The sequence below is a fragment of the Harpia harpyja genome, chromosome 21, assembly GCF_026419915.1.
Source record: "Harpia harpyja isolate bHarHar1 chromosome 21, bHarHar1 primary haplotype, whole genome shotgun sequence".
In the NCBI taxonomy this organism is placed as follows: Eukaryota; Metazoa; Chordata; class Aves; order Accipitriformes; family Accipitridae; genus Harpia; species Harpia harpyja.
Genome location: NC_068960.1, coordinates 9,393,899 through 9,418,740, shown reverse-complemented (window position 1 = coordinate 9,418,740; position 24,842 = coordinate 9,393,899). Strand labels below are relative to the sequence as shown.

Genomic DNA, 24,842 nt, shown 5'->3' with positions numbered 1-24,842 from the left:
TTTCCGTTCAGTAAGGTATTCTCTTGTAATAAAAAGTGTGGCAGCCTTGAAGTTATTTTTTTTATGTTTGCAAGCTTAAGTTTCTTAAGAAAGATTATTCCTCCAGAGGCAATTAATATTCTCAGATGAGTTTTTATTTTTATCGACTCTGCTGATGGCTGGAATAGCAATTTCTCAGAGCCTAAAGACCTGTAAAGCCAGAGAAACAGCTGATCCCTGCACTGGTTACTGAGGATATGTGTCAACACTTCTCATTAATCAGTGCATAAGAGTATGTAAATGTTATTTTTCTCACTTAATCCATAGAAACAAATAGAATCATCTTAAATCCATCTGAAAGACTGCATGTTTTTCTCTTAAATTTGGAGTGGATGATGCAGTGGATGAGTTGTTCATCAGCTTCGCTGATGGAGCTCACATGGTGCCTGGTCACTCCCTCCTCCGCGTAATTCAATTCACTCTCTTGTTCCTTCAGCTCTGGCTATAACTGTTCCCCATCATAGAAACACTCGGTGATTTGGAAAACTGGGCACATGCTTAAATGCCCAGCTATAGATCTAGGTCTCTTAGCTCATCCAACTCCACTTAACTCCAGCTAACCTGCAGTGGCTCCTGATTTAAAAATGTTGTCATGCATCTAATTTTGCATCCACTGAAAGTAAGAGGGTAACTTGTCATTAACTTCAGGAAAAGCTGAACCTGTTCTTAAACAGGTTCACTGAAGAGTGACAGTCCACTGCTAAGACGACAGTTCATAGCCTGGAGACCTAACAGATACTTCTGTTTGGAAGAGGGTGGTATCTAATATGATCTCATCAGGTGAGAGTGCTTGGAAGGGACCGCATAGTAATGTATTCTGCCCATGGCTTTGCATTTAAGGAGGTGTAAGGGTGTTTGTGGTGGCCAGAGAACGTGATAACCCAGTTCTAGAAAACAGCTTTGGGTCGTGTTATGTTAGCCACATTTCGCTTGGTTTATCAGGAGCAGGTTCAGACTTTTTTACATGCGTTTTGATGTACTTTCTAGAATCTTGTGATAATTATTTCATCTTTAGAGTTCCTACTGCTTCTGCGCTAGCATTCAATTCATCCTTAGTCCTTAATGTGAAGGATCGGTAGAGGTAATTGGAAAGCCCATGTTTCTTAACAGTAGCAAAATACTGAAGGCTAGAAAAGATGTCTGTGTGAAATCAAGGTTGCATCAGGTGTTGTTGTTGGACCATATATATTTCCTGTTCCTCTTTTTCTTCACTCTGAACATACTAGTTTCTCTTTGGCTCCAAGCCCCTTCTGTTAGTCTTTTCATGGCCAGAATAAGGGAGTAGGGATCATAATTTTAGGGCAGTGCCTACACAGTGAAAAACACAGTAGATACTCTGAGCCTTGGCACGTTGGGATACTACATTTGTATCCTGTGCTCTGACTTTAACTTCTAGAAAAAGAAAGACAAGTATATGTGGGAGAATAACCGGTATAACTGCTGGTTGGGTAGGAAATGACTGAGAGCTGTTGCACTGACTGTGTATTAACACCTTGAGTGTGTCTCAGATCATTTACGATTGTCTGTAGTGAGTAAAGATGTCTGTGGCCAGCTGTTCATACAGTGCCATAAGAAAGAAGGCCAGAACACTTGGGTCTGCAAGACTGCAGACATCTACAGGACACCTGCACTGGTAGTCAAGTACAAGTTAAAATCTCTGAAGTTGAGGGAACTAGTATAAAAACACGGTGCACAAGGAAGAAGTTGAGATTTCAAATACTCTTTAATTTGGGGGTATTTTTAAGTATGAAACAATCCCTTAATAGTTAATGAAAGTTGTTACTGATATTTTTTGACAAACTGACATTTATTATGAGCATTTAATGGGTTTCTGCTTTTCTGCATAAAGACTAAACACGGTGCGAGTGTGCAAGACTGCAGTTCAATTCATTAGAAGCTGTGCATGCACATCCAGGAGGAAAATCTCTCCCTCAAAGATTAAATGAGGACATGGGCAAATGTCTTAGAATTTAATTTAAGTTTAGGTCTAAGAAGAAAAATGAAAAGCTTAGTAATGTCTTAATTACAACAGTATCTTGGAATTTAATTTTTTTTCTTCAGAGATACTTTCTTTTTAATTAGATTATCTGTGTAGATGGAGGAATGTAACTATTTAATATTTTTCTTTGCCTCCTTTCAGCAGCATTTTCTGATTATTGTGTAACACAGCTGATGCATTAGGTAACATATTGTAAAGATCATTGGTCTTGACAACAAGTATTTATTCCCAATTGAGGCTGTGGTACTGGAATTAAGTAAAATTACTGGCATAAGTGTATACAGTGAAATTTTGGGATTTGGGTTTTGTGAAAATGTAGAGGATGTAACAAGAGTAATACCAGCATTTTAGAGGCTGTAGTCATAGCTGCTCCAGAAACAACTGGCACAGGGTAGTTCTGTGACGGTACGTCTCTTGTCCTGGTTTGAACTAAAAAGGCACTGCAATGATTAGGAGGTATCTGTGAGTTCACTCTGAGTTGAGACTGTTGCTAGAACCCAACAGGCAGATTGGAGGCTGTTAAACAGCAGAACGTAAGGCTGTAATGACTTGTAGGTCTGAGTCGGTAAATGATACATTGGCTCTTGCCACAGCCTCACACATAGGAGAAGATGATAGAAGGGTTTCTCCTCTAATTTGGATTCTTGACAGCAATGAATCCAGTGTTGAGTGGATAAGGACCAAAGTTTTCTTGCTTAAAGGACTCCTTTCTCACTGTGACATGCACGTGCATGCAAACACACACACATATCCCCCCTCGGTGTGCAGCTGTGTCTGTACATTCTTCCCCAACAGCTTCTCACCTGGTAATCTGGTCCAGCAGGAAAGAGTCTGAAGAATGGATAGTGTTCTAATCCAATGGACAGGATGTTGTTTGCTCTGACATCTGTCTTTGCAATGATTATGTCTTTGTGATTTTCATATTGGTCTCCTAGCTTATCCCAGATTGGCAGGAGTTTTCTGCAGTCATAGGACCAAGGGCCTTCTGCAAATTTAAAAATAAAAGTAGAAGGATACAGTCTGGCAGAAGAGCATGTGCTGGTGCAATCACTGGGACCCATTTAGCCCTTAAAGTTACCAGGGTTTTGGATTTCAGTTGTGGTCAGTCTCTACTTGAATTTAATGAGGTTTCATGTAGCAATAACTAGCTATTCACTAATGCATTTGTGATAGCAGTGCTGCTTTAGCTCTGTTTAGCCTTTTATGACTATAACAAACACACATCACTTGTCATGTGACTTTGCTGGAGAGGCATGCCAGATAACCAATGCAACCCAAGTAAGTCTTGCATCATTCCCATGGTGAAATACTTGCCAGAAGCACAAAATGCTTTCTGCATACTAAAATTAACTGTTTTCATAAACTATGCTATATTTACACTAAAAGGAGGAGTTTGAGGTATGGTGGTGTTTTAACTCTTGAGCGCTGTGCTCATGCAGGTTAGCAAAAAGGCAAACTGCTGAGAACCCAGTATCCCCTTAAATAGCGTACAACACGGTTGTAATACTTCAGTCATGAGAGCAATGCTCATATTCAGTTTAGATGGAACTGAAATTTCTGGGGCACTTTCCTGAATACACTACATCCCATTTACCAGCCTTTCATTTCAAGAGGACTTGGTTCAATTCCTGCTTAGATCAGTTTGATCATGGTACGGAAATGTAAAAATGACTTGTGAGAATGAAATGGCTGCAGCCAACAAGGAGGATTGCAGGACTGTACTACCTTTAAGAATTTCTGGAATTCAGGGCAGTACAGCTAGTTGTCTATATTTATGTTAATGCTGCATGTTTGCTCTACTGAAGTAACTACGGCACAAACTAATGCCTGCTAGCTGGTACAGGGATAGGGCTGTGGTTTCATGCTGGGAAGAGTCAAGCAGGAAAACCACTTCCCTTGCAGACAAAGGAGAAAAAAAGGAGTTACAATTTGCTAAACCACAACTCCTCTCTGGGATTTAATCCTAGAGCATTACAACCAGACAACCTCACTTAACTCTCCCTCTGTCCTTGGAAGACAGCCTGACTCATACTGTACAGCAGTCTCTAATGTTCCATTGTACAACACGACGTTCTAGTGTCATTTCAACACTGAGATTTGTTTGATACAACCTTGACAAATATTTACTTAAGGGATCAGTGTTATTCAGTGCAACCCTAAGTCGGCAAAGGTATCACAGTGTTTCCATAGATATGACACATTTTTATTCAATGCTTTCATCAGACAACAAAAGTTCATTAAGCTTGGCTTCTGTAAAGTGCAAAGATCAGTTTGGTATGTAAGCATGAGCTTTTGTTTTTCACTTCCAATTGATGATGTTAAAGCAATTTAAAACCTGAATACAACAATAACACTTACAAAACATAACAAACACAGTTATGATCTTATTGAAGACAATCCTGTTGAAATTCTTCCCAACAAGCACTTTAGCAGGCATCTTGTCCCAGTCCTCTGGAATTTCTTCACTAGAGACATGTAGCTAAGCAGAAACAGAAACACTGTTGTGAAAGTGCAGAGAGCATTGAGAAACTGTACTCCAGCTCAAGTTAATGTGAGACCGATGGGACATTTCTCTACGTAATGTGCACTATTACTGTGTGTTATTTTTTATATCTCTATAGCCTAGCCAGCCTTCCTGTGCTACCACCTTCTCTCCCTTCAGCGGGGAGCTGGGGTCTTGCGTCATTGGTAGTCGGAATTACTTGTCCCTCTCTTGAATACAGACTCCATAGTAGATTGTCTGAAAATGACCCTTTGGAACACATTTGCATTCATTATCCTGAATTCTTGTTGCCCAATGTTCAGAAGGTAGACTACTGAAAATCTTACCTATGTTGGGCTCTCAGAAGTGATATAAAACACACAAGAAAGTGTGTGTTGCTGCTTAAATCTCTGCCTTCACCACCAGTCACAGTCCCCACGTGACTCCTACAATTTACAGTATATTAGCTGGTAATTTCTTTTCTTTTACACCACAGTGTAGTCGTAGAAAAGCACACATTCCCCATGGAAGCTGTTCCCTGGTGGGAGTGTGCCACTCAAGCAGATCTTGGTGGAGAAGAGGCAACATCTCCACCTCTTCTGTCCTTCTGCCCCCCTCCAACATTGAAATCAGGATCTACTACTTGGATCTCTATAAATTCTGCCTGCTGTCAGACTGACTACTTCATCTTTTCTCCTTGTGATGGAAACAAGTAAGTCACCCTGAAGAGCACTGAATAAGCAAAACACTTTAATGTATTTTTCACGTGAGTGTGGAGGATGGTGCCTCATTATGACAACAAATACTGTATTTACCATTGGGAGTGATCTCCCCTGTGAAAATTCACTCTGCTAAACAACAAATACCAAATCTTACTCCACTCTGAAGCTGTCAATTTTCTATTTACTGGACTTTTCTGTAACCTCAAAATCCATTGCAATCATTGTTTGCATCTCTCCCAACTAAGGGAGTGAAACATCTCCATTATAGTATTGGAAAGATTGAGGTATAGGGAGTTTTTAAGCCATTAAAATACATCAGCTGAAGTAACTGAAATATTGGGCCATAAATGATTTATCCAGTTTTTGCATAGGAGGACTGGAGAAATTTGTAGTCCACCTCAGTTGTTAAATACAGAGGAATGCTCTGTCAACAACTGTAGATGAATGCATTAGAGCGAGAGTAAATTAATAAACTGATGATTGGAACAGCACACTGTTATAATTAAAAAAGGATGTTTTGCAAATTTGTTAGTGTTTTAGCTGGTGTAGTAGAGGGGCATCTCATTAGTAATGGACATACCTTTGCTTTTCCATTTAGGTAGCTCTGGCAAAATTCTTTTAGATTCTCCACAGTCACCTCATCTGCAGGCATTTTGTACTTTGCATCGCTTGTCAGATTTAGGATTCTCGTAGCAGGAACATCAACCTCCCTGATGCGAAAATACTCAAAACCTCATCTATTCCTTGTTTCATTAGTATCGACCAAGACAAACGTTATCTGGGAATAGAGAGTCATGCATGTGGTTGAGTCTTCCAGCTTTGGTTTAGCCATTTTAGAGAAACAGACCATGGAGCTTGGCAGTGGGTTAGGATCTAACCTTAAATGCAAGGGATTGCGTAGAACCTTTTTTTGGTCTCAGTCCAACAACCAGCAGCTCTGTGGACTTTATCGTACCTTGATCCTAGTTAATAAGAAATGCTAAAGCAGCTAAAAAGAATGGAGCTTTTCCCTCTGTCCTGTCACAGTGGTTTGCTATCACCTGTTTCACTAACACCTCTAAATTACCCCTCAAAGCTCTTATTGTTCTTCCTAATAAATCTTAACAGGACGAAATAGCTGAAACACCTATAATCCATATGTCTTTACCAATACTAATGTGTGATATGTTATTACACGATGACTTTCCATTCTTCAGTGTCTCATGGACTTAGAGCAGGAGTAGCACCATAGTGACTGACAAGGGCAAACTGAAATACTTTTGTATATGGCTGCCTATACCTGTTTATATACATGCAAACACATGTGCTGCAAGTAAGGCTATGCAGATGCCTTGCAATATTTCTCGGGTTTTGTAGCTGGTTCCAGCTCTTGGTTCAGGCAATACTCTGAGATCCTCATGGCATTTCCTGCTGGTGGCAGAAATTGCTAGAACCTTGCTAAAACTATTTTTGGTTGGAAGTTGCTTTTAGAAAGTCACATGTAAAATCAGAAACAGTTTTATCTGGAGCAGCTGGAATTAGTGTTAGTTTGTGTGATCTTTGTGTTTTAAAGACTCAATTTCAAGTGAAGTTTATTTTTCAGCTTGTGTCCTTAACAAATTCAAAGAACAGTTACCAAAACTGTTTTTAAATTGTTTGGTAGACTTAGAAGATGGACTGACAGCAGTGTACTTTTACCAGTAACATTGGTGAGTGTTTTTCCCGTTGATCTTCTGGCATTCGTATTTGCAAAGCACGGACTCAGCATTACAAACCTTTCCTCTAAATTCCGCAGCAGCAGACTTGTAGTTTTCATAAATCACATTGAATGTCTCCGAGTTCGCTGGGGTGAACAGCAGGATGTGATTTTCAACAGGGACATCAAAAATCTTCACAGATGTCGGGGAAACAAAAGACTCAACATCTGTTCCACTCTTTGTAAGCAGAACAGTGAATCAAACGCTCAGTGTATCACAGTATCATTCAGTTCTGCTATTGCAAATTTTACTTTTTAAGACTCAGTTCCCAATCATTTCCATAACTGTTGGATTTTTTTCATTGTTTTAAAGATAAAGTAAGAAGAATCAGCAGCAGCTGAATGTTTTCTCTGTTCCAGGAAAAACCTCATCTTTATTCATAGGTTTTTAGTCAGAAGGGACTGTCGCGATCCTCTTGTCTGACCTCCTGTATTACACACACTGAAGAATTAATGCTGAAGATGTGCTGAAAGTAGAAGGTGGTGTTACCCAGGGAGGCCCAACTGCAGCAGCTGCAGGAGCTAGACCTGGTTGGGGTACTTCCTTCACTTCGGGGTGGTATCAGCAGCTTACATCTTCCCTGCACAGAGCTATCCTTTTTCTCATGCCACCCCATGATCAGCAGCAATGAGGTGTCCCCCAGGCAAGCAGGTGTTTCCATGTCTTTCCCTTCCTACCTGCACTAGCAACAATTATTGCTGGTTTCTTTCTTCCTTGTCTTGGCCCAGAGGACCCAGTTGCTGCATGGGAGTAGAGGGGTTGGAGCCAGGATTAGGGACTGACCTTCCAACCTCCCACCCCACCTAGTTGCTGCAGAAGCAGCCCAGGCCTTTGTGTTGGCTCCACAGGAGAACGGTGTTTGCGTGTTCAGGCAGGTTCACTGTTTGGCCAGCTGATCCCTGTCTCCTAAGAAACCTCTTGCCAGAGGGAAGCCTCCTTTGGCCTGGATTAGACCAAGAGCTGCCTGTTGGGTTCTGCTGATGTTTCTAGATGTGTTTAGGGCAGGCCTAGTCAAACAAGGAAACAAAGCAGAATAGCTCCCTAGGTCTCTTTCTGCATGGGTTCCTGTCTTTCTCCTGTGGCATTTGCTAATACAGTGAAATAGGCATACCTCAAGATTATATTCAGTGATCAAATCCAAGGTGAAGGTTTTGATTAGCCTCATTAGATCTAGTTTGTTCTGTCTGCCATCTTCAAGCACTCCATTATGCACAGGTTTTCCCTTGGACAACTAGTGAAGTTTGTGAGGTTGTTGGCCTTGTCAACTATAGGAACAAAGAGACTGTCTTTACTCCAAAATGTTGTTCTCAGCTTTGCTGTTTTACGATCCTCAGTAGCTGAAATTCCGTAACTTGTAAAATAAATGTCACAGCTAGATTACAGAACAAGATTATAGCTAAAATTCAAGGTACAACTGACAGTTTTAACTTGCTCAGTAATCTTAGCATACTGAAAGATCTTTTCTATACCTATACACACTATCTGTGACACGCTCACTCAGGACGTCCTTGGTCTGACTACTTCATAGCCTAAATATTAGTGCTACTTCTGTGTAGTTTTGTTCTTGTTGTTGGCCACTTCTTCTGTTGTGGATTGGAAGAAAAGAAGATTCCTGGCCAAAAACAATGCAAAGAGAGAGAAGTGAACATCTGCAAAACTCACTGAACCTGACAGCACATGTTGATTAGAACATGGGTTGGAAAATAAAGCTATTTTATCCAGATCCTGAAGTATAAATTAGGACCCTGAATGTAGGCAGCCAGATTGAAAATATCAGTTGTCCAAAGGTTGCTGTTTGCCTCCTACTTGTCTCTCTTGTCTGTAAATGTGATATTTTTTGTGTTAAGCTGTTTGAATTTCAACTAGGAAATTACTTAACCTGAAAAATCCCCAAACTGCCTTTCCATAGCCCAAAGCTGCTAGTGCAGCTCACTGCCCTTTGCCTGCTAGGCTTTTGTACTCCTGCCTTCTTAAACACAACAAGAGTGTTCTTTTGGATGCCATAGTTAGCATGGATGTCCTTGCTGGCTGTCATCCTGAAAGGCATCTCTGGCACATCCCTTGCTGTTGCACACTGTCATTGTGAAGTTCCTAGTCCCAGAAAGAGTATTTATTAAGACTGTGTCCTGTATCCTGCTAGGATGTGTAGGAGTGAGAGCTACAGGTGAGGCAGGCCCCTAAAGTCTTGTGAGGTAGAGAGGAGAGTGTAACTGTAAAGTGGGTATAGTTTGCCATGATTACCTTCAAGGGGAGATCTTCACAATAGGGGAGATCCTAGGAGTGCTGTGACACCGCTAGTGCATTCACCTTTCCAGCTAGTGTCAGCTGGCCTGGGTCAGTATGGATGGTACATGGTCCTCTATGTCCTTCCTGCGCTAATCTCATCTGCCCTGCACTCCCCTGGCATTTCCACACTCTGCAAAGACTTCTGCAGATGGGGAAGGATCATGCCAACAGCTGCTCCCCTGCCGCAGCTCATCTGCGCAGCCGGCAGCATGTGATGGATTAGAGAGGAGGGCTCTCTGCTTGCAAGAGGACCTGACTGATGTGTTTGGTGCTTTGACTGAGTGCTCTTCAAGGCAGGGACCTTGACTCCTACATCTGTCAAATAGTCACTGTGCTGTCCACCCTCAAACTAATAGTAAATAAGCATGATGAAAGGCAACAGTGCGTCCAGATTCGATTTAATCAGACAATTATTTCATGCTAGATGAATGGTAATTTATATGCTGAGACCTCCCAACACATCCTGGCACTCACATTTGTGAGCAATCTGTGACTAATAGAAGGCCAAATACAGCTCTTTATTTACTTGGACACTATTTTGTTGGCTTCCACCCATTAAATTTCTGACATGCCCTAGCTCGTGCTCATCTGTTGTCATTTCAGCCCCCGAGTGAAATCACAAAGTCCAAACATATCTGCAGGGAATATCTGCTATCAGTGTGGTTCAGGCAACTCTCCAGCATAACTGTGATAGCAAGGGCTTCTCAATCTGGCCCAGCACTGGAAAACTGCCTTCCTTCATAAATGGCTGCAAGCAGATTGCTGCAAAGCAAAATTCTGGGCACTCTCAGCATTTTCACAGTTTGTCCTATTATGCTATATGTGTTGACCAACTCTGTCACTATGGGGCATTTTGGTAATGAATCCAGTTTTCCACATCCATAAAACCTGGAGTATCCACTGTAGCCAGCACATTTGGGACCTTATCAGTTCAGGGATGAGTCCAGACACTGTGCTTTTAACTGGGCAGAGAGATACCAGAATAAAAGTCTCTTTAGTCAGAGAAAATCCTTGACTGAATGTTTCAGATATTAAAGATTTCAAGGACACATTGAAAAAGCAGGAAAAAATATGCCTATTTTACTGACTTCTGATTGCATGCCTTGACAGCTAAAAGTTATTTTGCACTATTCGCCTATTGTTCTCTATCATTCAGCCCCAAATCCTAAGAACCTTATTCTGCTCTGGAAACTAGTAGGAATTTGCTTGAGAAAGGACTACATGAGTTGGATCATAAACAGTATAATATTTTATGACTTCCTATCCATGCAGATTTCTTAGCTGGCAGGAGCTAAAAACCACACTTAGCGTGATATTCATGGAACTGTGCTCTGCCCCCCTGAGTTTCACTGAAGTTGTTTAAATCATCAAATGGAAACATGAAGAAAAGGCACTCCAGTATATTAGACAATATTTACTGCCTTTTTATGGGCTTAAGCAGGAAGGGAACATTCCTTCACCAGAAAAGCCAGCAACTATTTATGTCTATGATTTTACACCATGTTTGAATAGAAGTGCAGTGATAAGGTAACCCTAGATTTTTAGATCAGTTACAACTCTGGGCAGGGATTACAACTTTTTGCATTTGAAGACTCCAATAGCAGTACAACCCACACCAGCAATGGGTTAATTCTCTCCAAAGAAAATGATGTCGTCAAGTAAGGATAGGTAGGTCAATAGTTCTGCCCTCTTCCCACCAGCCACCAAATTTGGGATGGTTTGGCAGAAGCCCTTTCTCTGAGGATACAGGAAAGTCTGCTGTGACGAGGGCTGTGCAAACACTGCTGTAGCATCATGCTTTCAGAAGCTGCTCTCAGAGTGGTAGGTCTCTGTGCTTGGGTACCTATTCAGGAAAAGTGGTGTCGTGTGAGATGTTCTTATCTCTGCCTGGGTTGCTTATCTAGAAGTGTGAAAAAGTAGATAGAAACAATTAAATCTTTAAAAAATGCAGAGAAAACAGAGGGCCTGGGCTTTTCAGGCAAGTTCTAGGTCTTTTGGATGTGTGGGATTTGGTGGTGATAGCAAGCACTATATCCTAAAGTTGGAACTTTTGGAACAGAAACCAGCCTTTTGAGTTTTCCAGTGAATTGCCTTAAAGCCAATCACTGCCAAATCATCAGCATTTATGATGGCTTCAGCCTGATCAGTAGAGTTGATTAAAACAGTGCTAGGTCCTGTTCTTCTTTTCACCCATGTAATAAAGGCTGAGGCCTGTCTGACTCCTGTGGAAGGAAAAGAGCATTAAGATGACCATCAAAATGAATGACAGAAATTTCTGTGTAATCAGGATAGAGGCAGTGGAGGTGCAGAAGAATGTTGAATACAAATGGACTTGGGCTCCTTAGGACTGAGGTCAAAGCTAATTCAAAATGGGCTTGGGGCATCCAAATTCAACCTCAGGTTCTAGTCATCATTTAAACTATTGCTGACTCTAGAAGATCAATGGTGGATCAGTACTGTGTTTTCTGGGACCTCTGCAAATGGCTTTATGTCCAATTAACTGCTTAATCACATATGGAGAACAGAGATGAGGAAATTCAGACAAGTAGAAAACCTGTCCTGCAACATTTCATGTGTCCCAAAATCACAGTAAGCTATAAGGAGCTATCGACCTGAGGTTTAATCCAAAATGACTTCAAACCAATTGCAGATTTTATTGAACTGTCTGTTCAATTAAATTAAGTGTCAAAATTGTTCCTTTGGTGCTGCAGAAGGGATCTGATAGACACAGAGACATGTTAAAATTCCTCTGTGGTGCTGCGGCTTCACTGTTGAGTTTGGACATAAGAAACAAAGCTGAAGTGTCAAAGTTGTCCTTTAATTCTGGATTGTTCCATGTTTTGGGTTCCAAATTACTGCTACCATTTTAACTGAGATTACAGTCAGTCTGTTTATTTGGTAAATTCTCTTCAAGCTTTCAGGAGTTTTAGGAATATTGAGTCTCTTTAAAAAATATTTTTTCTAGCTATCATGTTTTCAGAGGAATTGGAGACACAAATTGAGGCTCAGGAGATGAAAATCTTAGCTGTAAAGTAGCTGTTTCATCTCTGTATGACATCCTTGTTGGACCAGAGCAAGAGTCCAGCAAAGGGTTAATGAAAATTATATATGAAAAAGTCTGTATGCTGTGAAGTGCTAGAGTCAAGATGTACAGTACAAGTAGATTATCAAAGTTGCAAGTCCTGGTACTGCGCATTTTAGCAATATGACAAGATCAAAATTGAGTCAGACCATTTTACTGCCATCAAGTCATTTTGCAGCAGGCTGCACTGCAACTAGCTTAAAATACTATTTTTTTAAGGTGAAGCAGGCAGGGATCTGCTCTGGAGTGTATAGGCTGCAGAGCAAAGCACAGAGCAGTATCTAGTGGCCACATAATGCTTGACTTCTGCTGTCTAAATGTCGAATTGAGGTCTTGCAGCTTATGTCAGCAATATAACCCCTCAGCATGTTTTTCATGTGGTTAATCTTTCTATTGGGTTGCTTTAAACAGCCTGTGTAGCTTGTTTCCACTGGCCAAATTCTGGCCTTGGAGTTGGCCTTGGCCTAGGATTTGGCTTTCATGCTATGTCTGTTGCCAGGACAACCATTCAAAAATTCCCTCTTCTATAAAATACTTGAGTTAATTTCTTGATTTAAGTGAGGTCTGCAGTTTCTTTTGTGGTATGAATTATATACCAAGTTCTGTATGAGAAGTCACTGGATGGTCACGATGCATTTTCAGTTGCCAGTTCTCAATGGTTTAAAAGTCATACACAGTAGGTGAGATTTTACTAGTTTTTGTACATAAGCATTTACCAGTCAACAAAATGTAATTTAAGTCATCATTGGTGGTACATGTGCTTTGAATGGTTGATACTATCTTGTACAAATCACAGAGCAGAAGCCAGTTTCCTGACTTCTTGCGTCTTGCTAGTGTGTCTTAAATAGCAGCTCTCTGCTGAAGGGTAACTATGTGTGTGCTGTGTTGTGATACGCTGTATTCACTGGTTCTCGCAAGCATACCTGTCAAATAGGTTTACCGGTTTAAAAAAGGGTTTCTTGTCAATGCTATAGATTTAATCAGAGACTGAAGGTAGGTTCTTTTGCTCTCATGTATCAGCACCTCTAATAAAAGTTAAGTATGGCAAATCACGCTTTCAGTGGTATTTGTGCAGAAGCTGCTGTTCGCATAAGCCTAGATGGTGGGAACTTGGTAAGAAATTCAATAGCAAGGAGGAGCAAGTTACTAAAAATACTGAAGATCAGCTTGCAGCAGCAGCAGCCACAGGGGGCTCAGCAGTTAAGGAATCAGAGCACTGGGCTGTACACAGGCTCAGGAGGCAAACTTTAGGATCCTTTATTTTGTTGGTTGTGTGAAACTTGTGACTCAACTGTATCTGCTCAGAGTACACTAACAGATGCTTGGCTAAGTCATGCAGTTTTTGTCAACTCTGTAAAAGTTCATTTTAGGCAAAAAAAATTAAATACCTTTCTTGTATATACTTTCAGTTAAAGAAAAACTCTAATAAGGCCTGGATTTCCCAGGACTGCTCAGGTCAGTCCTGTTCCAATATTGTTGTCTTTGCTTAATAACTTTCCGTAAAAGATGTCAAACTATTCCATAGTTTTTCTGAGCCACATATGAGCTCCCTCTGATGGCTAAATTGCAAAATTCTTTTCCTGGGCTTAGGAAGTATACCTGTATATTAAGGAACCTAGTGATTTCACAATTCATTGTTAGATGCACAGAGTATTGCTCCAGCCTCCTTCTGTAGGCACACTGCCCATGGGAATTGCAGTGAACTAGAAGTGCAAATGGAGCAGGTTTGGGACCAAATTCTTGTTTGATGTAACTGTATTTATGTTTATTGTAGTAAATGGGAGTAAGTCATCTTGTTGGGGTGATTCTCTGTGCTTGGTGGAGTTAGGTCAGCAATTAATTTGGCTGTGTGAACTAAACATAGAGAAGCATATTCAGTTATACACTTGGAAGATTAATAAAAATCCAAGTTCTTGTATTGGTACAGAGATAATTGTATATTTAAAACCATGGGCAAAACCAGTTCGCTACCTTGCATATTCTTTTTCCGAGCATCTATATTTTTCTTAGCAGCATAATAGATAGGTATATCCTGTCATTACATATCAGTGCATAAGACAGTTTACCTTTGCAGTCTATGGGATCTCCCCTGCTGCTATCCACGAAAGATTTCACAGTGGGAAACTCTCGAATATTAAATTCTTTTCTCAAATCATGTTAGTGTGTGACATCAATTTTGCCAAACTGGATTCTTGGAGCTTCTTTTTTAAGCTGTCGTGCAGCCTCAGCAAATTCTTCAGACAGGTTCTGAGATGGTTGAGATAAAGAAACATCTGGAAAGGGTCAACCAAAAGCAAATGGTTTACATAGGCTGCAGCGTGAAGCTTTCTAGTGGAGGTGGTTGTGTCAGGTAGTAGCTGGAAGGGTTGAATAAGGTCTTTTATGACTCAGAAATAAATGAGAAATTATCTTTACTTTTTACTTCTTTGTATCGATGCTGATTGTTCACCACTCCACGTGTCCTTGGACTAGTCACAGTGAACAACTGGTAAGATTGCAGTAGTCTTCTGTTGGAAAGAAACAACATGGAATTGAAAAGTAGATTGGCTGACTGACTATGCTGGGTATGAGTCAAAGGGAGGTCATGGGTAGAGTTAGATATTACTCAGATTAGGACTCTTTGGTAAGATATCATTTTTGTAAGCACTTCACTGAGGCAGACCTTTGTAATCCAGAAACTACTTTTCCAGATGAGATAAAGAGGAGGGAAGGAGAGCAGCAGAGTATGGTCTCCTAGAGACTGGTGATGTATTTCTGCATACCGTGCTGTCTGCCAGCCCTTCTCTAGCACAAATGGCAGTTGTGTGTTTGGAGGAAGGAGAAGGGCTGTCCTAGCCTGGGCCTTGGAGGTGTAAGTTATATTAACATGAAAAAAGGACAAGAGAAACAAACTAGTCACACGTTGGCTGCTCTGTATTCGAAGTCAGGTAAGAGGTAAAGGCTTGGAGCTTTACAATTTTGCAACTTGGGTTGAAAAGAAAATGAATTTGACTTTCTTTTGCTAAAATTGAGATACCCTATCTTGTTAAATTTCTTTTATTATAAAGAGCAAAACCTTTCTCTTTACATTTTGCACAGAAAATTTTTAGTTTCATCAATATACTTTTCAAATAAGAACATACGTAAAACAGCCAGTTAATCTTGGTTTGATACATTTATGTGTGTTCTTGTGGGTGTGTATGTATACTTACACAAGCACACACACCTGCCCCAGAGCATAAATCTAACAAAGTAACTTTCTTTTTGTTCTTCAACAAAGTTACAAATGCACTTCTCTACAGCCTACCTGGTGTAGACATTGCCCAACATAACCAAAAAGTGAATGAACATTTCTGTATGAGTTTTAATAAATGAAAGATAAAACCACTAACCTAACTCAGTGCCAAGTTGCATTTCTTGCATTATTCATCATGGTCCTTGCTCTGAATCCCAGCCATCAATCATTTTCTTCCACCTAACTGCTACAGCAAGGAGTGTGAAGAGTAGCATTAAATAATGTTATTTTCTCAAAATGTTAACGCGATAGGCCCTTCCAAATTCTGTCACATATAAACCCATCTTGGCTTAGCCTCACAGAAACCCTGGCACTGGGACAGCTGCTCCAGCTGCTAATATGCCAAAGGGGGTTCTTGTTAGTAAAACAAAACTTAGTGTCTATTCAGGGGGCACTCAGATACCATGGTGATGAATAGAAGGTGCTTCTCTAAATAAAGTAAATGAGCCTTAAGGCATCAATCCAAAGCAAATTGTGTTCTAATTGCCTGTAAAATTACTGTTTCATGAAATAAATTAATTTTGATTTTACAGAGAGATTTTCAAAGAGATTTTATCCTAACTTCAATTTCCTTTTTCCAAGTCATAAAAATGGTCTTACGAACCTTTTCCCCAACAAGTTTGTAATGTGTTATCTCCTAGCACAAAAAAAAATGGAGTAGTATCTCCAGTTGTATCTTGATATGCTCTAGAGGTAACTGCAGAAAACCACGATACCTATTAGAAGTTCTGACCTGTCAACATAAGAAATAGCATGTCTACCCTCTAAAAATACTGCTGCTTCTAGGGACACCATGTGTCGAGCCTTTATGAAATATCTTTGCTTAAAATGATTGCAAAGATAGGTGAACTTTTAAATAAAACATGGGGTACTTGCTATGCAATTTAAGAGCGCTGATACACAATGACTGCATGTGGCAGGGTTAGCCTGGAACAGTTAGACCGACCAAGTTATTGGGCTTTCCAAGAGGAAAAGCTCTGGACAGAGTGCTGTTGAATAAGGACCAGGAAGCCACATAGCAATTAAGGATCTAGCACCTTCTAGCTAATTCCAAGGCAATGTTTTACACCAGAGGCAATTTCAATATAATGACTTTTTCTTAATAAGCTAAGGTTGCACAGCTGTTTTACCACAGCTGGGAATTTGGAAGATCCAATGCTTATTGCATAGTGAAATGGGACTGTCTTGGGAAGGGGCAGAAGAAATTGTTGGTGAAGTCCAGACACAGAAGCTGAAGCCACTTAGGGGCTTCCCAAATATACAGGGAATAATAAGCTTTATGGACATTAGACACGTATGTAGATTGTCTGGGGAGTTTTAGGATCCATTTTTCTCTGAAATATTTCAATTCCAAACAGATATTTTAAGAATGATCTCTTATCACTGAATGACCTGAATAGGCAGAGTTGCAGGTAACTAGTAATGTAACTAGCATGCTTAGATAATGAGAGCTGGTAGAGTTAGTAGCTCCTGGCTGGAGCTGGGAAAAGTGCATGATTCCATCCCATAAAAAGTAATCACTGCACTCAGAGACCAGGAGAAATCTGAGTACCACTCACCTGGTAACTGTGAGACTGAAGTTCAGTGAGTGAACAACCTTCTTCATCAGACAGATAGAAACTGTTTCCTTGACTACCCAGAAAGCATGTGGAAACATCCATCATGCACCGTTCCCCTGCTTGCCTGAGTGATTAGACTCCTCTTCAGCTTTCTATCAATCCCTTTTCATTCCACTCATTCTCTGTTTGCCTCCCAGGTGCTTTATTTTTCAAGTCACTTAAGTGTGGCAGGAAATCATCACTCCTTTTATTTGGAGCCTTTTCTTGAGTTTTGTTTCGCTTCCTCTGTTTTAGATTTTTATTGACACCAATCGCTTCAGGCATTGGGGTGAGGAAGCAGCTGCTGAGGCTAACACAGCATCACAGGCGCCAGACTCTAGGAGAGCTGAGCGCCAGCAGGGTACAAGGGCAGACACAGATGAGAGGTAACAGAGTTGGTGACAAGGTCACTAGGGAAGACATGCGTGGGTGGTGGGATTACACAGGTTTATATGCCTGTGCAAACCAGTGTGCAGTGCCACAGCTGCCAGAAGCGAGAGGCCCTTCAGAGGCCATCAACTCGGGAGCAGCATTGTATTAACAACGGGAGAATGTCTTCGTTATCAGTAGTTTTAGTTGTGTTGTAAGTAAAAAGGCTAATTTAAGGCTTTGTTGAGGTTTTAAAATTTTTTTCCTAGATAGTGTTTTTGACCTGTCTTTTGGAAGTAACACTGAATTACCTCCCACGCTGTGTCATTGCTGTTTTGTGAGGTGTCCTTTTCAAAACAGATGTGAACCTCCAAAGGAGCATCTTAACAGATTGCCACTATTTGATCATGGGTACAGAATATCCTGAAAATAAATTATCCAGCATCTGAGAACAACTCAAGCTCTTTGGCTCAGATGTGGGAAGAATTAAAAAGGGCCACAGAGCTAGGAGTTAAAAGCACCTGTGTGGTGTCCTCTTGAATTTCTACTCTTCCTTTTCTTTTTGATAACAATTGAACTGCAAACAGTCACCTTTTTCAGTCACTTGTGGGAGGAAACTGTAGCACCATTTCTGCAGCCACTTCGCTCAGACAGTATTGGCATTTTGTCTTTGTGAGGAGAAGGCCCCACATTGAAGAACAACATTGTGTTTTTCAGCACCTTCCCTGATGACTAAAGCTTCCCTTATTTTAGGAACTGATGTAAGAATGCCTCCCTCTAAAGGTCATGTAGAGCAAATCTTATGCACACCCTCATTCCCCAAAGGAAGAGTGTTGGTTGTGGGAGGATTGCCACATTTTCCATTTTATGAGCTATAATAAAGTCTATGTATTTGAGGATTTAAATGCATTTTTATATCTTACCTGTCTCATATATCAGCAACTCAAATTTTATTAGATTTGTTTTCCATGGGCAGCCAGCGAACTAGGTTAACGTGAAATCATGTGTACATTGAAAGCGATGCCTGACAAACTGAAAGGGAATACAGATTTTAAATCAGACTGTCAAAAATGCTGATTTTTACAGCTCGAGCCGCTAGCAGTCTTGTTCTAGGCAATGTAAAACATTTTGTGAGAAACCAGTCCTACCCTTCTGAAGAATTTACAGCATGACTGCGTAAGGATCAAGAACAAGGTGGGTATCATTATGTCTCATCATCTCTATCTTAGAGAGTTAGAGTATATTTTTCCCAAAGCCACACCAAATGGATATGGCAAAAGTGGGAAGAGCACCAGAAATCTTGTACTTTGAGAGACTCTTTCTCTTGAGCACATCAGTAACCTCAGTAAGCTGCTACTTTTTTTTCATAATGCAGCTTACTGAACTAAAATATATTGAAATGTGGGCAGAGAAAAATTTTGCTCATAAATAAATGTGTTTAATGATCCTAAAGCAATCTTGAAGTTGAGTATACATGAAAGCATGATGAGTTCCTCCTTTAGCTAATTGCTGGCGGCCTCCAATTTAATTGTGCAGGCCTCCAGTTTCATTCGTTGATGGTCTAGTGATTGCTGCAGACCTTGTGAATATGCCTGTTGTCATGCTAAATACTGATTTCCTAGCTGTTAGTTTCTGGCATGGTCAGAAAGTCATTTTAGCAGTCCCACTTTTCATCTTCTGCATAGGCTGCTTTTACGGTTTCACTACAGATATATAATTTTCTCTGTAGAAGACTCTTGAGATGAAGGATGGATTCATGTTTAACATATCACAGTGGAAGGATGTTAATCTTGCTGCAGTTGCAAACTTTTCTTGTGTGACATTGAATTCTCCCGTTCTCTTGTACAGCCCATAACCTCCTGTGCTGACCTCTGTACTTTTAAACTGATGTTTGCGGTTCACTAGAGATGTTCTGCTATGCAAACATTGAGGATTATTGTACAGTTTGGATCCTTGAGGATTATTCTGCAGTTTGGATCCTTATTCAAAGCGTTCAATAAAATAAGCATGTGTAAGAAACACCTACATAAGGGACCCATGCTAATCAGTAAGTTTGTGCAGCAGCCAGCTAGAGTATCATCTAGTAACTCGTGTACCTGTCTGAACATGTGTTTCCACTGTCCTGCTCATTTTTATATGCATAGTTTGCAAACAATTTAAGTGACTCTTCAGAAGATTTAATCCTAAAAGACACACAGATTTCTGGTGAAGCCTACAGGAATGAGGCACTGACGTTCCACTATCTTTCACATTGCACTAGGTTCCTGTAGGAAGCTTAGTTGTAAGAAATAGCTATTCTGGGTAGTTTTGAACTGTTTGCATTCACCTCCTGTGGTGAGGAGACCCCTGTATGCCGAAATCAGTTCTTAGCACAGGAGTTAGTATGCTTTGGATGTTGGCTTTATAAGTGAGCTGACCATCTGATCTACGTAACTGATTGTATTGGGTCTGGCTGAGATGGAGTTAATTCTCCTCATAGCAGCCCTCGTAGTGCTGTGCTCTGCATTGGTGGTTAGAAAGGTGTTGATAACACACCAGTGTTTTGGCTACTGCTGAGCAGTGCTGGCACAGCATCAAGGCTGTCTCTCCAACATTTTTGCCCCCCTCAACGGCAGGCAGGGGCTGGGCAAGGTCTTGGGAGGGGACATAAGCAGGACATTGATTTAAGATCCGTCATACCCCCCCCACTTTCTAGAAATCTCCCTTTTTATAAACTATATATGTACATAGACAGCAATTTCTTGTTTTTTTCAGTAACATTACCTTCAGCTTTTGTGCCTTAAGGTGTTTGTCTTCAAGAGTAAGCCTTATCTTGCCTATTAAATGTCATTATCTCAGCATAGATTGTCAGTCAGGCTGCAGGAATTCTACGGCTGACCTGGTACTTCACTGGATATACAAATGTTCTGCTAGAAAAGGTAAACATCACTTTTTCATAAATGAGAGTGCACTTAGCACACAAAGCAGCAGTGCAAGGTCTGCACTGCTTGTGTGCTTGTCCTTAGGTTATCCCCATGTTTATCTAGGAATCGAAAACTTTTCACTGGAAAGGACAGGAGCAGGCATTCTCAGAGATGTGGGGAGTCAAACATTCACTGGGGTGTGGGCCTTTTCCTGAATTCTTCTGATATGGGGGAGCAAGTGGTGTTAGCATGTGCTCTGCACCCATTTTGTGTTTCCCAAAATATGCCACTAGCCAAGTTAAAGGCTTACAGAACTAGAGCTCTAAGGGACTTGGAGATGTCGTTGGTGTGTCCTAAAGGCAAGTTAAACCATATCTAAACCAATCTTGACAGCTATTTGACTAATGTGGCTTTAAATATTGCCATGAATGGAGATACCAGAGCCACCCTAGGCATGATCTTCCAGTGCATCATTAGCCTTCCAGATAAATGGTCATCTTTATTGCCGCCTACGGTGTCTGCTGTGTTTAAACCCATTATATTGCCAGTGAAAATGAAGAACAGTTTAATACACTGTTTCTGCAAAGAAGTGGATATTTGGGTAAATTTAGTATGTCTCCTCTCAGTCACAGTATGGTCAGTTGCTGATGTGGGCTGATGCGCTGTATTTTACCTCTGGGCTGCAGCATATTGTAGGCTATTTCTGCCTCTCTGGCCTGGGAAAGCCTTAAACATGAATGGTATTCACTGTACTGTTTGGGGGATGTGAGGACTATTCTTGCATGGAGAAGTTGCAAAGTCCTGTGAAAACCATTCTGATGACAGAAAATTAGAAAGGTTTATGAAAGGCTTTTGAAGAGAAATGAAATAGGAGGTATGCTTCACTGTGTTCAGACAGTTGCTGTCCCTGCGAAAACTAGAGTAAGCTAATACATGACTTTAACTGGTTAGTTTGCAGTGGTGTGCAGCATTGCTTTTGGTGTTTGTGCTTATAAGTGTAACAAAGTTTATTCTCTGGGTGATGAGGGTATTTGTTAGAGTGCTTGGGATTTTTGGTTTTGGGTTCTTTTTTTAAAAGCAACAATATTCTGCAATGAAAGTCAACATAGGGACTTACATTCAGCTAATTTATAGTGTAAACAGTAAAACTCTCCCACGCAAGCAACACTGATGTAAGATCTACCTTCTGCTGGTGGCAAGTGCTCTATATTCCCTGTGCTAATAGGCATTTGTGTGATACTTAGATCAGTTTAACATGGATGGGGAGATGCCACAGACTGCAGCAGAAAAGCACTTTAAATTGAGCGTTGAGATTAGGAGCTCCTAGCCCATGCAGGGCACGTAACTCAGCTGGGCAGGCAGCAGGGCTTGTGTCCACGATAGAGTAGGCACATTGCTGTGTGCTGCTTGCATTGTTTTCAGACATTGTTCTCTGTGCCTTCCCAAAAACAAGCCGGAACCTCTGTTCTGGTGTCCTTCCTCACCCTCTTTATGCTGCCCCTTCAGCTACTTTCTTGTTGCACAACGCAGCTGGGATGAGGGCAGGAGAGTGCCAGATTTCTGCGTCATTACTTTGTTTCCACGCTGGGTACTTGCCCTGTGTACTTTGCTCGGCTCCTGAGGGTAGCCTGATACTGCTTGGTGGAAAACCAGCATACGTTTTTGTAGTAAACCTTGCCTGAAAGAAGGCAGACCTGGAACACTGTGAGGGTGGAACTGAAGGGCATCAGGAGGACTTGGGAGTCACTGGGCAGAAGACATCAAAATGGGTGTCTCCTGATAAATATTGTGGGACTGGTGTGCAACAGGGAAAGCGTTAAGAGTTTTCTCATAATACATAGGCCTAAGGCAGATCCTAGAGTGATGAATCAAAGTTTGGAGCTCAGACTTTTCCTCATGTTTGTACAGCATCAGAACATTCCTACTTTCTGGGAAGCATGGGATTCCTTCCCATTCTCTGACTGTGTCTCTCTGATTGAGAATGGATCGAGAAGAGAAAGCTCTCAGGTCTTGCCTTTGTTCTGCATTTCTCCTGGCTATCTCCTGGTTCAGCATTGTGGAGTCAGGTTTCCTACATCCCAGGGCAGTGCCTGGCTGCAGGATAGTTTTTCGTTGCCCCAGAGGCTATTTAGTGGCATGTCTCCAAAGGGAGCTATTGAGATTGATGCCAGTGATTTCCAGATAATGTATCTGGGCTGTGGAGCTCATCCCTCTTGTGAGAGATTCCATAATTCTCTGCAGGGACTGTAGGTGTCTTTATTGTTTGTGGGGGAAAGGCAATCCATGAGTTTTCAGTAAGCCCTTCAGATAGACATGGTGACCTTGAATCCAAACCAGAAGGCAGTGAGGACCACTGGAGCAATGTGTGGTTGGGGAGCAGTGTTTAATCTCTGACTTTTTTGGAAGATGCAGCATGGAATGGAAGAGTGTGTTTGTCCTTCCCTTCTGAAGAAAGCCAGTTGTGAGGGTGGTGGGATATCAGAGAGAGAGGTCCAAGACTCTGCTCTGAAGTAGGGGGAAGAAATCCTCATTTAGATCTCCCACATCCTTTGAGTGCCCAAGTCCCTGGGCTCCTGTATTCTGAACAATTCTTTCTTCATCGGTTGGCTCTTCATGAAACTTTTCATGTCATCTTTCTATTCGGTATTAGGTTGAAATCCTGAAGTGCGTTGCAATATCTCATTGTTGATCAGCTCTGCCAGTACTAAGGAGGTTTGGCTGCAAACTCTTCTCTGACCTGGACATTTAGGTTCTGTGCTTTGAATCAGCTCTTACAAAGCTGAGAATAAAGCTTGACTAAGGTGGTTCTGATAAATTATTTTTTCACCAAAATAATGTGTCTTCAGAGGGATCAAAACAGTTCACAACTGCAGACTGAATTTGGCAAATAGCTTTAGACCCTCCACAATTAAAAAATAAAATCTTACTAAATTTCAACACTTTCAAAAGCATTTAGAAGTCTTAAATATTAAGTTATAAAGAAATTTCTAACGTGATTGTTCTGAAAGTTTTAAAAATATTTAATGTTTCATAACATTGTTTCAGGATTAACGAAATGTTTGGTATGATCAAACGTATTTTTAGTTTCATTAATCTATTAGTGTATTTAAGTTTTGTTGTTGGAAAAATAGAAGTGTTTTCTTTTCAGATTGACCTCCATTACTAACTACTGCTGCTACTTACTATCATCATCGTCATCATCATCACCCAGGTTTGGTAGTGAGGCAAAAGGACAAATTACGTGCACTTCTGCAAAGTTAAGATATTGCCTTAATTTCAAATATCCTTTCCAAATATGGAATAGATTGGGGTTTTCAGCCTTGTGCCTGTCTCTAATGCCTGCCTCCAAAGGAGCGCTAGTTGCAAGGTGTTTGTATAATTTAAGGCTAAGTGGACGTGTGACTGAGCTCAGTGAGTATGGCACAGTGAAGCAAGGTCAAGCCCAAGCAACACAGACAAAGCTTTTGCCGTCTTACGCAGATTGAAGTTTCTGCTACTAGCAAGCTGCTAGGAAACACAGTTCCCTGTTTGTGGAGTGGGAAATTATGCAGTATCTGAACTTTCAGATGGGTAACATCACAAGGATATACCTTTTGGCTTTTGCTTTTGTGATTTACTTTCTGTAAGGCTCAAATGGCCAGACCTTCTAACAAAGTTAGTTACTCAAAAGTCCCCACTAGTTTCCTCCCCGTGAGGAATGAACATGAACCTGATAGAAAAAACACAAACCAGCCTCCACCTAATCAAGTGCTAATTTCAGGGAAAAGTCCAATATAATGCAATTACAGACACTGAAATGTTGTAAAAGACATTCCCTGAAGCCCAAATCCTCACAGAGAAGAGGTGCCATCTGGCAAAAACCTCATACAAAGCACTGATGAAAGTGTAAGAGGGACAAAAGCCCTCTCTGACTTTTTTTTTTTTTAAATACCTAGAGTTTCCTCCATCACTTCTGTGAAACACATACTCGCAAAATTAGGCGGTGGATGCAGAGAATGCCAACTCAGCACTGTGTGTCAGGACCCATCTCACTCACAGTATCTGTCTTACGTAGCAGACCGGTATTTAACCACCCCAAAAAGGAATAAATTACTGTAGTTATAGTCAGAAGTAGATACATGGAAATAAACAAAATAAACAAGGACTACTGGAGGACAAAGCAACAGTAAAACAAGCATACATGAGTGCCCTGGCATCAGTCATGCTCTGCAGAGCCATCAGGGTAAGAGACAGCGGAAATTGATACAGAACTCCACCAACAGGTACTTAGTTTCCTTCAACGCTCTGTCAAAATTGCTCTTTTTCAGCAAGAGTACATTGTTCTCCTTTATTTTGGGGAGTTTGGCTTTCTT

At 40.9% G+C, this 24,842-nt stretch overlaps 1 protein-coding gene across 1 annotated transcript; it reads right to left on the bottom strand.

Annotated features, from left to right (window-relative positions):
- Nucleotides 1-1,847: 1,847 nt before the first annotated feature.
- On the bottom strand, nt 1,848-15,645 carry PDILT (protein disulfide isomerase like, testis expressed). Its single transcript, XM_052773415.1, is given in 7 exon segments — nt 1,848-3,023; nt 4,397-4,517; nt 5,823-6,020; nt 6,997-7,155; nt 11,356-11,486; nt 14,413-14,619; nt 15,633-15,645. Coding segments are annotated over 7 exon segments (1,119 nt in total). The 3' UTR covers nt 1,848-2,733.
- Nucleotides 15,646-24,842: the final 9,197 nt, after the last annotated feature.